This window comes from Brienomyrus brachyistius, chromosome 3 (assembly GCF_023856365.1).
Source record: "Brienomyrus brachyistius isolate T26 chromosome 3, BBRACH_0.4, whole genome shotgun sequence".
Lineage (NCBI taxonomy): Eukaryota > Metazoa > Chordata > Actinopteri > Osteoglossiformes > Mormyridae > Brienomyrus > Brienomyrus brachyistius.
Genome location: NC_064535.1, coordinates 10,084,356 through 10,101,386, shown reverse-complemented (window position 1 = coordinate 10,101,386; position 17,031 = coordinate 10,084,356). Strand labels below are relative to the sequence as shown.

The window sequence follows — 17,031 nt, the reverse complement described above, 5'->3', positions numbered from 1 at the left end:
AATAAACCTTGACAGCCTGTGGATGGACAACTTCAGATGAAGGACGCAGATATGCTCTGCGTAGAGATGCCTTTCATAGATCGTCGTCAGACTTTTTTAGGGCCTGCTGCTTTTACTGCTTACCTACTTATTTCTCAAATCAATGTGGCCAGGTCTCCACTGATTTATATTTCTGTGTTTGGAAGAAATTTTAAATGGCATGCACAGAATTTAAGAAATGTTTTCTTATCGGTGACTGATTAGCCATTAGCTCTCGGACTCCAAGTTCCAACCTGTACCTCAGCTGTCTTCTAGAAGAAGGACCTTTGGCGTTTTTGTGCACTTGTGAGCATGTCTAAGTAATATTCTGCACTGTTATTCAGTGAGTAGACTTGTTTAGTGAGAAGATGAGCTCAGATGGGATTAAATGTCAGAGGCTCTGATGAAAGAATCCAGTACATTGAGCAATACCCTTCATTAGCAATGGAGTGAAATAAGTATAAACAGTAACTGAAAAACAATAGAGTGAAAATCCAGCACTTTAATGCTGCGAAGGGATACAGTAGCACCTAGAAGGCATTATTTACACATTAAGCTTTAATTAGATATTTCTTCAGTCTTGGAGCATATGCTATAGTGAGATTTAACATTACACACTGATACTGGGAAATACATTTTTTTGGCTGCAGTGAGACCACAAACTTAAAAATTGAATGAATGACTATTTATACTGATTCTTTATTGGAATTGTCAAAATCCCGTAATGCTTCCGCTTGTGCGTCATAAGAATAATATCTCGTTTTGTTCCGATCTGAAAGTCACCAGCTGTTTTGCTCATATTTAAAGTGACCTTTTTAAGATTAATGTAGGTCAGGCTCTTTGCTCAATGGTGCTTTGTTCAAGCCTAGTAAGACTGATCACATTTTGGTTGCTAGTTCTAATTAGAATTATGCCTCCAGATGAATTTATAAATAAAGATTGTAATTATCCTTTTTCAATAGGCACCTATCTAGCACAGGATTGAGCACAAGGCAGGGGATATTCTGGATGTGATAGCAGCCTACTGCAGTGTACAAACTACGGGCAATTTAGAGAGTGCAGTTCTCATCCGGGATTGGTCTGGGAGAGAAAAACAGCCCAGAGGAAATGCACACAATCGTCAGTGTGTGAGATTGGAACCCATGCCCCACTGTGATCATTGCACAACCAAATTACAGTATAATATATGAAATGTTTACTGTATATGCTCGGGTGGGAGGGTTCACAAAGTTTCTGTTAGCGGCCAGAGCTGGCAGAGGAGGAAGGAGGTGGGTGTTATCTCACATCGCATTGGGTTATGTCAGAGCAATCCTTCCTTTCCGGGTCTTTCCGGATCTTTCTGGGTCTTTCTGAGGCTCTGACAGTGTCCAGATGGCAGCTGGAGAAGACAGGGGTTGTGGGGCTTTCTGGACAGGGGTGGAAAATAAGCAGGGGCCCTGTGGAGAAGCAGAGCCTTCCGTACAAGAAGCCTGTACCTTCAAAGAGTAGATTTGCTCAATTTAAGCTGCTGACAAAACACCTGGAAGGGAGATTACCTGCTGATTTCCATCTCCTCCTGGCTGTCCTCACAGCTCCAGAGCGCCGCTCTAATCTCTGGGCCGATTTGGGCTCTTTCCAGAGACCGACCATTATTAATGACAGATATTCTCAGTCACGGACAGACCCGTTTTGCAATAAAGCCCAATAATGCTGCCGATGGGGGAACAAAGGACAAATGGCTCCAAGTTGGAGAGGCTTTGAAAGGAGTTGAGGTAGAGGTTGTGCCTCTGAAAGCATGAGACCCCCGCAGGAGATAATAAAACTCCCCCCAGTCCCTCGTAGGAGATACACCGCTTCGTTTCTTCTGCTGAGTCGATGATGAGTCCCCACAGCAGAAAATGAAGTTAGTGGAGTCCCGAATGTTCTGGGGGCACACCCCCCCTTAAGCAAGAAGTGTTTGTGTTTTGACTTGCTGTCAGCCGCATCAGACTGTATTTATTTCTTTATTTATTTGGGGGGCTTGCAGTACAACAGTGGGTTGGAGGGAGGGGGTCGAGTGCTTTCCGCTCGTGACTCGTCTGCATTGGGCTCGGCACCGTGAGTGCGTTCACACCCCATCCCCCAACCCCCCCCACTCCCCTCCCCCCACTCCGTGCGTCACCCTTCTGCCCTTCTGTGTGTCTTCTCTCTCTCCGCACAGGGTGCACCGCCTGCCCCCTTCGCCCCCCCCTGGCAGGGCCAGTACCAGGGGAGCTCCCGGGTCAGCATGCCCCACCGCAGACAGAGTGAGTTCCTTGACCTTTGCCCCGCCCCCTTGGCATCGCTGCATCTTAAGCGCTTGCCCACTCGTCCACTTATCTGCCCCTCAGCTACTGGCTCTCCCTTACCAGCATTCCCTCCTGGCTTCTACGTGTCTCTCCCTCCCACTCATCCTGTCCACGTAGGAACAGACCTCTGTTTGCCTTTGGAGGCAAACTTGTCATGTATTTTAACACGTCTATCCTTTTTTTTTTTTTTTTTTTTACTTCAATTATTCACCTCGTAATGCTGGAATTCATTCAGATCACAGAATAAAAATAAGTCAGTCTGCATAATAGGTTTTACATAATAGTTAACTTTATATAATGGGCGGCATGGTTGCAGCAAGCCAGTTAGAGAGAATCTCAGCAAATTGCATTATTGGATAATACATGATTCACAAATCTTTTGTGTCATTTGTCATATGTGTCTGTCGCCTGTTTATTGCAGTTTTCAAATGTGCCTTTTATGTGTCTACAATAGGGAGTTCTTTAGTTATATTGCATATCTTAAAGTCAGCTTCCTTTCTAACATAATATTATAACACTTATGAATATATACTAAAGCCATTCATCCACATGTTGGCCTTCTTAAATGAATGAGAATGCAGGACACACATATATTGATTGTGCTGAAAAAGGACAAGATAAGGGGAGAAGGAATGGTGCTTCTCTCCTGCCTTGCTTTCTTGTTGCCCAAGGTAAGATGAGGGTCGCTGGCGATAGGTAACAGGATGGGGTTTGTCCCAGCACCATCACTAGCGTTAGACCCCGAACCCATTAGCCAGCAGCCAGTGTCTTTGGGCCTGGCAACACAAAGGCTTCTGAGCCTTATCTCTCTGTCTGCCATGCATGAGAGCAGTATTTCTAAAGGAGTACCCTGTTGTTGGGGGACAAGAACACTGCGTAATGTGACCTACAGGGGCTGTTTGTCTGCATGTTATACAGTTTCATAATTGAACTAATACTAAGAACAATAAGAGCTGAATAAGGCAGAGTCATGATTCTTTATTTTCAATTAGATGTATTATTATTAATTAATTAATTAATTAATTAATTAATTAATTATGTAATTGCATGTTGATTAGTGAAAGTGTGCATTACTCCAATCTGTATGTGTATTTGAGTGCTGGTGTGTGTGCGGGTTTGTATTTACCACATTGTGGGGATCAAATGCCCCCTTAATGTGGTAAGTTTTTGCTTTTTAGCTTGTTGGAACATTTTTTCAATATATTTTCTTTTAGTGAAAATCTGTGAATATAATCATAAATCTACAATAGCCAAAAGTCTTGTATTTCGTTTGGTTACTTATGGTTACGGTTAGGGTTATCATAGTCATGCCCATAGAAAGGAATGGGTAGTCCCCACAATGAACTGCGTGTGTGTGCGCGCGTGTGTCTGTGTATGTGTGTGTTTTACAGGGACATTACAAACAACTCATCTGTGATGCAGATGTTTCTGTAAGACTGCAGTATTGAATCTTTGTAGTAGCTAATTTCTCCGATGGTTTCTTTCTTCAACATCTGTTTCTTGCAGAGCTGACTGACTGCCTGTCTTTCTGTCTGTTAGTGGGGTCAAATTGACCCTAATGTTTCTCTCCCTCTGCTTCTCCCATAATGCCCCTTGTCAAGGAGTGGAACAGCTAGTGCATTTCTTCCGTGATAATGCGTGGTACAGTACTAATTTTTAGATTTCTCTAATGCCGGTGTCTCCAGTCCTCGTCCCATGCATGGAGAGGCGCACTGCCTCACCCCCTCGCATGCAAAAGCGCATACGACCCATGCGCCATCCCCTTCATCGCACAATGCAACATGCATGTCTTGCTGCCTCCGTCTCAGTTTGTCCTGTGCATGCTTTGCTGTCCACCATTGCTTTTCTCTCAAAATTCTATGGCTGAATTTTAGCATTTGTGGTTCTCCATCGTCTGCCACTATATTACTTTATTTACACTTATTTATTTGGTCGACACTTTTGTCCAAAGTGATGTGCAATTGAGAATGCAGGGTCGGTCATTTCCTGGAAAAACTGGGGCTAATATCTCTGCCAAGTGGTGAAATCACTCTGCCAATCGTGGGATTTTAACCAGCAACCTTCGAATCACACGCACTCAAAGCTACACTCCTTACCTTAATATCTTATTTCCTATATTTAATGTTTATTTCCATTTTAATACCTTTTCCCCCAGGTACAGTTGTCCACTTCTATCCCTCACTATATTCTGCTGTCCCTGTTATTAATTTATCCCCCTCCCTGCCCCCCCTGCTCCCTCCCATACTTATTTTCCGACTATTGCTTTCTGCCGCTGTTCATGAGCAGCAAAATAAGCAGGCCGGTGGCTGTATCAGCACCTTTGCTCTGCCGCTCTGCCGTGGGTCCCTGCTCCAGGACTTCCTGAGGCGAGACACACAGCGGTTCTGCTGCCGCTAGCCAGGCCTCTCATCCACAACCAGGGACGATACCGTTTAAGCACCACCGGGGCCTGCACATCCATGCTGTGTGGTGCCCAGAAAAGCAGCCTGTTTTAAGTGGAAACACTGGAATTCTTTTATACTGAAACATCACGATGTGACACTAGTTCCTTGCGCTTGATATTTCGTGGATCATAATAAAGGTTGGCTGATAATTTCCCAAATGTCTCCATTATTCTGCTCGGTGAAAACCAGGTCTGGAGTGTGTGCTTGGACTTCAATGAATACGTCTCATTTGGGCAGGGGGGAAAGCGGTGGTGGACAGAGGGGAGAATGAAATAGTTTAAAGTTTACCTTCAAGATATATTAGATACGAGTGGACTGTTCCATCCTTAGGATCACTTTTTAAGTTACAGATGCCTGTATCTGAGCGCTTCTCTCCAGCGCTATAGATGTTTATAATACATAAAGTAATTGCTTATTGATCCTTAGCGAAAATACCCCTTAATATGAGAAATGATTGATATGCGCCTAAAGAGTCAGGCGGATTCCAGTCGTTTTCCTAGCAGTATGCAGCAGTAATGGCTTCTTCTGAATTGATATATCAAGACAGCAAAGTCTTATAAGCAAAATAGAGCTGGTGAAAAGGGAATTTCATATTTTAAATTAAGGGTAAGACCTTCTGATAAACGCTTCCGATAGTTAATTTGTCTTACAAATAGCTTTCTCCATCTCCGTGGCCTTTTATTCCTTCTGTGTTCCACCTGTGTCTTACGCATTTCTGCAGTTTTATTTAATAGACTTGAAAATACAGAAATGTCCATGTCTCACACCATAAAAACAATCTTGATTTATTTGCATGACTTTTCTTTACATACAAAAATGCTGTCCGTTGTTTTAAATGAATGTCTTTTATTTATCTGTTTGGCCGCCTCTGTTTGAGCGCCTGCTCACAGTGACGTGCCCTGGGTAATTTGGACAGTTCACCTTAAGCTGACAGGATCCTGGAGAACCTGAAGGATACCTATCCATGGGGAGAATTCGTTCTTATTGCAAAGACAGACCTGGGGGAAAATTAAAACTGAATGGTTAAGGCATCAGTGCTGTCCAGCTGAGTTTCTATCAGAGTTGACAGGCTGCCTAAATACAATTATTTTAATTATTATGGTATTAACATTTACGTGATTGCACAATCTGTTATTTGTTTTTTACAGTTTAGAATAATAACTTGTCATTCAGCCCCATGGGAAAAATGTGTGTTTGCCCATCTTGCTTTTGATGCAGTGCACATACTGTAGAGGTGAGGGAACAGGGTCTGCCAGTGTGCAGTGCCTCTGGAGCAGTTGGTGGTCAAGGGTCTTGCTCTGCTGAGAATTTGAACCTGTGACTACAGTCAGTGACTTTTCATCACACTTCATCGCAGGCAGATTCAATTGGGATTGACTGTTTTGAGCAAGAGCATTTTGAGGAATACGGGTGTGAGGGAACGGGGTGAGGGGACTGGGGGAGTGCGGTAAAGAGTGATTCTGAGGTGGTGGGGGTGGGGGGGGGGGAGAGAGGGGTTCCCAGTGAAATCAAGTTCAATCCTAGAAACACCTGCTGGGATTCTGTTCATTGTTGCTTTCCTGCTGCGTAGTATTATCTTTCATCCACTGGTTCTCGCTCAGTTCACCAAACCATCATTGGTTATTTATGAGTTCCTGTCAGAGACCAGGCTGTCCGCTCTTTAAGCCTCTCCAGCCACAACACCTGAAGCAGGCCAGATGAAAACAGCAGGAGATGAGAGGCAGGGAGGTCTGTTCCTCGGCTGCTCCTTCTGATTCATTTTTATTTTTTTTTTGAGGAGAGGAATAGTAGTTTTTGAAGAATAAATGTATAGTCATGAGAGTATTGGGGAGGAATGAGTGAAACAAGGTTTCATCCTCATCAGTGGGAGTCGGGAATCCCGGGAGTTGGTCAGTAACAGAATGTAGGGTGTCTGATGAGGCATTGTCATTAGGGACAGCAATAGAGCAAATTCTGGGTTTGGGGGGGTGGGGGGGGTGGCACTGGTTGTGATGCAGGAAGTTGGAGCTCGGGCTGGGCCATTGGTTTAATTTTAATTTTAGTTATGGTACAACAATTACGAAATAATCAATTTAAAATGATCGGTGTTTGTCTTGTGTTATAAATCTAGTGCACCCTTTTCCAGCCTCTTTTTGTTACCGGTCATTTTTAGAGTTCAAAGAAGTCCACAGATTTTTTTTGCTAGTTAAATAAACACGTGATATTTCTAAGTTCAATGAGGAATCGTGTTAAATAATCGTATTTTAAATATTGAGAAAAATAATCATGATTATGATCTTTGCCATAATCGAACAGCCCTAAGAGGAGCTGTGTGCTAATGAGACTATAAGACTCTCCCAGTATGAATGTTTAATGACCTGTTTTACACATAATAGCGTCACAGCTCATCATTGTGCTTGTGGTTATTAATTACAGACCTTAGGTATGTATGAGCTGATTTAGGTAAGACGCTATGCTGGAGACCATACAGTAGCTTTCCAGCCTTTTTTGATAAACACATGGATTAGAGGAAGATGGAAAAACAAAATCCCAAAAAAGAAAAGTGACACTTCTTGATGTGAGTGTTTTTGGTTCTGTTGATATATTTATTTTTGTTTCACCTGACCCTGCTTGAACCATAGTATTTTTATTGAGAAGCTGTCGTGCCACTCACAGCTGAAGGTCTCGGTGCCGAACCAAACTTGCTTCGGGGAATAAGCATGACTTTTTGGCAGCATGCTTCACAAAAAGAATTAAAGAACTTCCCATTCATAGTCATTCTGCTCACACCAACATCGGTTAGGATTCCTCTTCTGTTTTAGTAGGCAGGATCTCGCAGATCAGGGCCTGGCTTCTGCTTTACCTGGTTGATGTTAAGTACTAATTAGCAGTTAAGGTCGGCTCAGCTGCTCGTATTAGTTAGTTTACTGTCGGTTCTTAGTACCAAAAAAACTGCATTGCCCTTCTTTCCCTATTGCTTTTCCTGGTGTTTTTGACAAGTCGAAGACATAACTTTTAGAGAAACTATGCAATCACCGCTCAGCCTCATTGTCAAGTGCTCCATATGGGTCAAACATAACTAGTAGTTTATAACATGCTGTGTTCATTGTTCAGCAATTTGTTGCCTGCTGTTTTGCTATGGTGAATTGGAAGTATTTTTATCCCAGACCACATACAAGTCTTGATGTGATATAGTCCACTATACCTGTAAATTAGTTACAAATATATGTAATACTTTATCTAAAGCTCCTATGTATAATGCATTATAATGCATTCATAAAGTATTATGAACATGGCTATATTTATAAAATATAGCCATGTTTGTTGAGCATTATGAATGCTCTATGACACACTTACCTATAATGCACTATAAATACCTTCATAATGCATTATAATGGCTTATACTGACTAGTATAATGCATTATAAAATTATCTGTAGTGCATTATAGATGAGAACTTCATAAAGCATTCATAATGCTTAATAAACATGGTTATAATATGTTATGCCTTTTTATAAATATAGCCATGTTTAATACTTTATGAATGCATTATAATACATTATGAAGGTATCGATAATGTTGCCCAAATGTGTTATAAAAAGGGTGCGATAAGTACAGCTGTCTGTTTTAATTAACGGTATATTAAGGATTAGCTAATATGAATATAATTTGTGATAATGGTTTTGATGCTCCCTCCCTTTGTTTTGTAGCCTCAAATACTACAGTCTTCCAACCCAGCCTGCCACACAGAACACCTCCAGCAGGAAAAGCTGCCAAGAATAGCCCCCACAGAGGACCCCAGTGATGGCCGTACTGAAACCAAGGGTGACAAACTGCCCCAAGGCTTGACCCCGTCACCCCCCAGCGCCGCTAACACTGACGCAGTCCTCCCCACGCCTGATGCAGATGAGCTCAGCTTACTTCTCAGCATGCACCTCAAAATCAATGACCCCGAAGCCCCTCCTGATACACCAAGGGCTACAGGGACGGCCCTCGTCCCGGGTCCACGGCATCCACCAATCAGAGTGCTGCCTACGGAGATCTCCGCCAGCCCCTTTGAGGGAGCGCACCCGGGCCGCCGGCCTCGCATCCTGCAGTCACCACGTTTCCACAGTAGGGTTTGCATCCCAACCCTGATGCGAGAGGCGATAGCTCTTCCCGATGGCAGGTTGGGGAGTGGGGCTACGGGACCTGGGGATAGGCAAGGCTCCGTACCAGGCCACGGGGGCACACGGCTACCGACACCATCGTGGGGACTGCCCAGCTTCAGCTATGCTCTTCAGGCTTCAGGCCCCGGTCCAAACCCTCCAGGCCCTACTCAGGCTTTTAGACATGTAAGGGGCCGTTGTCCAGAGGATGCAGAGGGGAACTTCCAGCATACCGTAGCGGTAACCCCCTCTTACCACTCTCGCCTTCCAAAGCCAAAGACACATTGACCTTCTTGGCTGACATGGTTATAAACCACCACACCTTATTGCGAGTGATATAGTTTAACTACCTGTGCTCGAATTTGTAGAACCTGAATGCAGTTGTGCAGTTTTTGGTTTAATCTATAACCTTTAAAATAATAAAATGTCGGCTGCTTAAGTACACTTAGATGCAGGTACAAACATGAGGCATTTCAGTACTCTCTGGAAAAACCATAATACTGACATCTTCAAGTTGAACATCAGTACTGCGCATTTCAGTGCATACCGCGAAATATGAACTGCTGAAGGCTCGCTATTGCGAGTGGTCACTGCAGTACGACCAGCCTGGTTAAATAAACGACAGCTGGGAAAAGCAGGATGTCTAGATGATGTTTTATGAAAGACTGAATGGTGCCACTTGCACCAATACAAGTCCTATAGATAATTGTAGCGGCAATAGCAGTTTCTGTTGGACAACAGAACAGCTATAACATCAATGTAAAGATCTGAAAGCACTGAAATAGCAGTTTTGTGAGAGAAGAATGCTTTCCTGTGCATGATTCTGGCTACAACAACTTAACACATTAGCATTGCTTTCTTGTGCAGAATAAAAGTTAGCTTGGGTGTCCCTCTCTGTAAGTATGGTGCTGTTGTGGGAGATGGGATTATTTCCGATGTTGTAAAATCATGCCCAAAGTCTGGAGACTGGGGACGTCTGTTCAGGGGCTGTTAGTGTCCTCTGAAAAAGCTTTTTTTCCCCCATTTAGAACTCGAGGGAACCTGTAATTGAGGTTACATGTTTTCCTACTTAAGATTTAGTGTGTGTGTTTATAATTTTAAACTGTTATTGTCCTGCCTCTATCGTTCATGGTAATTAGCGCACTATTTAATTCCATGATTTGATTGGGGCATTATATCCTGAAATTTTCAGTGCCTAACATTCCTGTTTTTCTTTCCTGTTTAACTTGTGCACAATCAAATTTGTCTGGGAGCTGTCGTCACCCCCCCCCCCCCCCCCATGAGAGTCGCTGCTATGTTGATAGTGTGTGTGAAAGAGTTAATATGCAAAGAGTTTTGCAGTGAGGAAAAAGTCATACTCCTCTGTGATATGAAGCCATATGTCACCCACAAGCACGTTCCACAGTCCACGCAGAGTGTAGCCAGGATGTCCCACTGAACAGGCTTCAGCGCTCAGCTACAATTCTGGAGAAACCTGTTGAAGTGTCATCTTCTTATTGTCCTTGTTGGAAACTGGCAGAGAGACCAGATTCAGGTTTGTTTTAGCAGATGCACTGTGTTACAAAAGTTATCTAAGATGTCTCAACCATAGTTCTGGAGTGCTCCATAGTTACATGTCAAGAAAATCCCCCCCGAAAAAAAAAAAAAAAAAAGGTTAGTGAGATGACATGCAAACATACTGTTTAAAAATTAGGCACGAGGTAGAACTTCTATTCACACAGTGGCACCTTATAATCATCTTTTATGATGCAAAGGCTGAATATTTTATGCAATGTAAATGCCACCTTTTAAGGTTCCGCATGCAGATTTGTTAGTATGTGTACTTATGTTTTTCATGCGCTTTGTATGAAATGAATGAACTTTTCTAGTGTGCCATTTTGTGCTTAAGAAACAAGGCTGTCCCAAGGCCTCAAGCCTTCAGTTGGTTAGCACAAGGATATGATGGGCAAATGGATGGTAGAACAGGCCCATTCTAATTATAAAGCTGTCTTTCTGGAGGGACAGTAACTAAAGAGGATCTTTAGTCTGTCGTTGTAGTTGGTTATCCTAAAGAAGTCTTTACTGGTAACAGGAAGGCGATATTGTTTTGAATAGATCTCATTGGCCTTAGGAACTCGTGTAGAACAGTTCCAATAGATGTTTTCTAAGACTCAAGCATTTCTCATTTGTCGCAAAGATGTGACAGTGAACCACTAATCACTGTCTTGATGAATATTATCACCTTGTTATGGAAGAAATTGTTTTGTAATTGTAGGATTGTTTTTAATTAGGATTCATTGTTGAGATTAATTTATAGACCGTTAAGGTAATACAATGTTGTTTATTCATCCTTGAAGAAATTTTATTTTGAATCCCCCCCATAATTCTTCTCAAGATATGTGTTTTTGGAAGACAGGAATTGTCTATCATTATAGGTTCTCAATAAGATTTTATTAGTCAATGGATCCTTACAACTGAGATGAACATGGCCTTTGCTTTATTTTACTTTATTTGGGCTGGAATGAATTGATCTCTGTTCACAAGGGTAGGAACCTGTTCTTAAACCGATGATTACCTGAAGCTTTTTGCAGTTGCTAGAGATGCGCTTTTTATTACCTGTTAAGTTCCTTCAAGGGAATTTTTGGTAAAGTGATATGACAGTCATTTCATAATACTGTGGAAAGGTAGATTTAATATTCTGTCTATATTGATGGCTGTGGTGCCTATGGACTATATTGATTCTGGAGTTCAGTGAGTTTTCTGTGTTATAAAAGCCAGTATGATCTATATTCTCTTACTGGGCTTTTCAGTCCAAGTGTGACTAAAAATAGATAATTGTATGTGTTACGGAAGTTCAGTGTAAGGTAGTTATTACAGATAGGCATGAATTACAAATGTTTAGGTATTAGAAAGCGGCTAATAAGTGAAGTTGAAGATTTTGGTTTGTCACAAAGACAGAAAGAACTGTAGGGCATGGAACAAGTCCTGGGAGAAGAACATTGTCAACAAGCCATCTGACAGTTTATAATTTTCAACACATAATGGGACACCTTGAGAACAGTCACTGAAAACACGCACACACATACACACACACACACACACACACACACACACACACACACACACACACATATATATATATATATATATATAATTGTGCAATTGTGGTTATCCTACCATCTCTGACCTCAGGCTTATTAAAAGTTTGAAATTCCTTATCTTGATTAACTTGATTACTAAAGATTTATTTTGATTCCACCTGTATTATCACACCTGTCACAGTCGGATCTATTGGCAGTTTGAGCACAAATGAATGTATGAAGTACAGCATGTAAGTCTCTTGGGCTGAGTATTCTGCCTTTACTGAGAGCACGTTGTAGAATGACTGTTTGACATGGTTGTCTTCCAAAACCCCCCCCCTCCTTTTCTGTGTCACACAAGGCCTCTCTAGCTCAAAGGTTGGAGAAACCCATCTGGAGACTAGGTTTGCCTCTGATTTTATGAAAGTGCCCTATACTGTATGTTGGTCAGATATTTGAGCATGTAAGGTCCACTCAGAATTGCTTGCAGTATAACAGCATTTTCCTCCCACAGGAACCGTGACAGACACCAGGGTGGGCTGAGAGTCCTATGCATGATTTTTCCTCTAGAAGTTTTTGTATATACTGTAATGGTTCCGCCAAAGTTCTAAACTAGAAAATGGGGAAATAACCTTGTAGATTGACCTCATGCATTTGTCCTACAAAAGGGATCTGTACCAACATCACATGACAGCACAAAAAATGCACGACACCGATTATAGTTAAATGACTGGCATTCAGAATGGTTTGTTGGCCAATTACAATTTGACAGATGCAGGGGATAATATTAATCCCATATTTATTTTGCCTCTTTGCAGATTCTGCACTTTCGGGGGCATCAGAATACAGCTTTAGCTATTACTAAATGTGTAACAACCACTATCAGTTTAACCTTCTGTTCAGTTCAGCTTATAAAAGCATTGCTTTTAAGACCGAATACTGTAATGCATTGTGTATAAAATAATAATGTTACCTGTTCCCTGAAATTAAGTTGAAACTCACACCAATTGGTTTATATTCTCATGCATTCTCCATTGTGTGATTGTGCAATATTATAAGAATCAAGAACTGAGAATATATTGTTTTAAATCAGTATGATATTACTGTTTGTGGAATTATTAATACATTGTAACAATTGTAAGTTTGAAATAATGGAAAAAAATATAATGCACTTTAAATGTTGTACAGGTTGGAACCTAAAGTAACAAAGCATACTAAACTGGATTTGGTCTTTTTTTTATTTATTTTTTTAAATCTTTTTTTTTGTTTGGTTAGTTGTTGAGGTTGTGTTGAGATCGTAATAAAGTCCACACCAAGTTTATTTCAAGTCCCTCTCGTTTTTATCATTGATACCACTTGCATTGTGTCATTAATCCTTCACGAATCCTGACAAATCCTTTATGTACTTGCAAGGAGAATATTCATGAAATGTGCAGATTTCGAAACATTTATAACTCTGGGCATCCTGTCTCTTAATATTTCTAAATTCAGTGCATGCTCGAATCTTCCAAATGACTTAGAGACTCAGTGTTTAATTTTCCCTAACAATAAATTACCCACTGATTAGTTTAGGTTCTGCGTTTTTCCTTAAACTTTACAGCTTTTGACAATAGGTCATAAATGCTACCCTAACTAGTCACAAGGTATAATATACAGTATAGCTAAAAAGATGTTGTGAATATTCTTCCTTTCCAAAATTAGCTAAATTCAGTATCGCATCTATCCATCTTCTAACCACTTTTGGGGCCTCATTTATCAAACGTATGCATTCGCACTGTAGGCAAGTTAGAGACTCCAATTAGCCAACTTCACATCTTCAGACTGCGGGAGGAGACCTGCACAACCTAGAGAGAATTTCACATACCGAGAGCTGAGGTGAGATTCTAACCCTAAACCCTGGAGGTGCCTCCTCGAAAATTCTGCATTATACTGAGTAATTAGCATAATTATTATGCACCCCTTTAAAATGAATTTTGTCTGCTGTTACAATCGCTATAGGGCACAAAATAGCATTGCCACTGTGACAATGAGTTGCATTCAACTGTCTATTGTCTATGTGTTCTTTCCGCTATTTAGCTTTGTTTGTAGCACTCGGATATTGTGAATTGCACTCAGAAATACATCTGCTATGGGTCAGAGCACCAGTTTAAGACTTTTGCCTTTGCATTACTCTGAAGGGCTGTGTTTTGTACTAAGGTAGATATATTCCCTTTTCATCAAACAAAGCTCCATTTTTTCCTTAGGGTCTATAATTCAGAAATCCATGCTACATTTAATTTAGCATTTTTCCTATTTATTTTTCATGGCTGGTTAGTGATACTACTCACATTATTTTTATTGACAAACAATGCTAAATGGAATGTCTATGTCAGTTATACCCATATTGAAAACATGAAATCTGTCGTTTTATTATACTAGATATCAGCATGAATATTTTTGATTTGTGTTATGGTACAATTGGAAAAAAAATAACTTTAATGACTTTTCTGTCCTGTTTTTGGAATAAATTTCATTGGTGTGTCACTGAATTGCTATGTATATATCAAAGCAACAGACCAAAAAGTTAAAGCTGCTAATGGATTTAATATTGCCACCCAACTTCATAGATACAGGCACACAACAGGAAAGTGTTGTCGCAGAAAGGCTGTGCCAAGCTTTTTTGTCACATTTGGTGAGATTCTTAGTCCAGGGAAATGTCCTGTTTTTATGAACCGCCTCATCCAGTTTTCCAGGACGCGGTCTTACTTTTCATGCGCCTGAGTGGAATGTGACCTTTGGGTCTCCCTTGGGAAAGAAGATAGCCACTGTAAGGCCACATACTACTTAGGTGAACTAGCAGTTATGGAAGATGGATGAATTTAGAACCTCAACTTATCTGGCTCTATCCATTAACCAAATTTACAAAATTAATTAGCTAGCTTTTCAGTTTTTATTTATTTAATGTTCTCGAAAGATTGTACCTTGTTTTACATGGGCGCCGTTTACACCTGTGTCTGCTGTGCATCTCCAAGGTGTCCAGCTGACCACTTGTGTTTAGATTTGGTTACTGCCAGGTCACTTCCGCTAGAAGGTCAAATGGCCCCACGGAAAGTTATTGTGATGTCCTTTTCAGGAATGCGTAAGGACGCATTAGCTTTTTCATTACAAAACATATGTGGTCAAGTGCATCCCAGACCTCCTCGGCAAGTGATTTCAGTGATCAGATCACAATGCATCTTGGTGGTCGTTTACACTTGTATTTAGTGCCGTCCACACGTCCACACGTAATCTGATCGCCCAAGACGCATTTTAAAACCTAGTGTCAACAGGGCGATAGAGTCTAAAACTAAGCCGGTATGTACACTGCTTATGGGGGTCACCAATCCCCGCTTGATTTGCTCTGTTGTCTCTTGTCCTTTCATCTCGCTGTTCCTTTGAACTCTGCAGGAAGGTCTGGATGTGTTATGTGCGTTTATCACCTTTCACCCCTGCAGGACTTTGACTGGTTTCACAGCCCAATCTGTGACAGAGTAATATTCTAATGACTACTGCAACTAGTTTACAATTCCACTTAAATCTAGATTCAGGTCAATGTTGTGATAATCAACACATGCATCCAAGTCTGTAAAATCAAATAAAGGACTTCTTAAACAAGCCAATTAACTTGTGTATCCTATTTTATCTACACTTATAGAGATCAGATATTCTTTCATTTTCTGTCTGTTACATGTTTTACATGTGAAACTAATGTCGAATATATAATACCAAATATAAAAATGGGTAGCCTTGTTGTCTGGTTTTACTGTATCACAACTGCTAGTAACTGCAGAAGCTTACTGCCCCTTCTGTAGCATTCTCCAACAACACTCCAGAAATCACTGACCTGAGTTTATTTCTCCAGTTGACTCCAGGTATAGCCCATCTTTTCAATATCTGCCACAAGGTCTTGGTACCAGATGTGTCTTAATTGGCCTCCTTTCTTCTTGTCTTGGGATTCCAGGGCAGGGCCTGCTTGGTGATGTTTTTTATAGGCTTGCAGAGTATGTCCGATCCATCCCCGGTATCACTTAATGATCTCTGTGTCTGCAGTGAGCTGGTTTATTCTCTGGCAAAGGTCACTGTTACTGATGGTGTTGGGCCAGTGTTTCTGAAGGAACCTCCTTAGCTAAGCAAGTGTTTATGAAGGTCTGCACTTAATGTAGGACTGTTCTTGGTTTGCAGGGACAGGTCCCTGGAGCTCCAGATGTTCCAGATGAAGAAATGCTGCTCTTGCTTTGCTGATTCCTGGTCTTACATCAGTGTCTGTGTCGTCTTGCTTGTCAATGATGCTAGGTAAAGAACTCCACCTCTGCTATTTGTCACATTCCAGTCTGGCTGCGTTCGGATTTGTGTGTTGCCTTTGAGGATGACAGTCTTCTATTAATTTTAAAACTAATTTGCACAGAGGTGGCTGATACATCATTTGTCTTCTTCTGCAAATGAATGATAGCAGCTGATTGTCAAGCTGCAACCAGGGTGTCTACTGAATTCCATTCCTTTTATGTGAAAAGCAAATGCAGAAGTAGACACCTTGGTCTGACTCTGATTCTCCTTTTGAATGCAGTTGTCCTCACTGGCTGGTGACAGAGAATCCTCTAATCTCCATTCAGACTCCTTTCTAACTTTTAGACTGCCTGTCATTGTGATATATAGCTGATACTGTCACAGATCCAACATTGTGTTAAAAATCAGAAAATTAAGGCCTGGGCACATGACTATTAAAATCTACAGGGGATTAATCCAGAGAATGAAATTTAATCTTAAAAAAAGATTAAGAGATTAATAGAGAATTAACGTGGGATTAAAAAATATTGGGGAGTTAAAGAGAAGACGTGGAAGAGAGAAAAGTCAAGATTAAGGTTACAGGTGAAACATTCATTGAGGTTCACAGCTCAGTCTGTAGTCATATCAAGATTTATTGAGAAATGCATCTGAGCATTTACTTAAGGCAGAGATTATATTCCTGTCATTATTATGAAAATCGGGCCACTTTGATTTTAGGAACTGCCCACATGAATTATTTTCTTCATTTATCTCAAAGGGTTTACAATTAAATAATG

At 41.1% G+C, this 17,031-nt stretch overlaps 1 protein-coding gene across 5 annotated transcripts in view; it reads left to right on the top strand.

The window, feature by feature from the left end:
* ccser2a (coiled-coil serine-rich protein 2a) overlaps nucleotides 1-13,274 on the top strand; it is a 49,396-nt gene extending 36,122 nt beyond the window's left edge. For 4 of the 5 annotated variants that reach the window (XM_049007045.1, XM_049007044.1, XM_049007042.1 and 1 more), the window contains exon 10: nucleotides 8,457-13,274. In XM_049007045.1, the coding sequence (XP_048863002.1) occupies nucleotides 8,457-9,182 (726 nt within the window). In that variant the 3' untranslated portion in view covers nucleotides 9,183-13,274. Of the gene's footprint in view, nucleotides 1-2,197; nucleotides 2,283-8,456 lie in introns of all 5 variants that reach the window. The other variant, XM_049007046.1, reaches the window with a different exon arrangement.
* The last annotated feature ends 3,757 nt before the right edge of the window (nucleotides 13,275-17,031 follow it).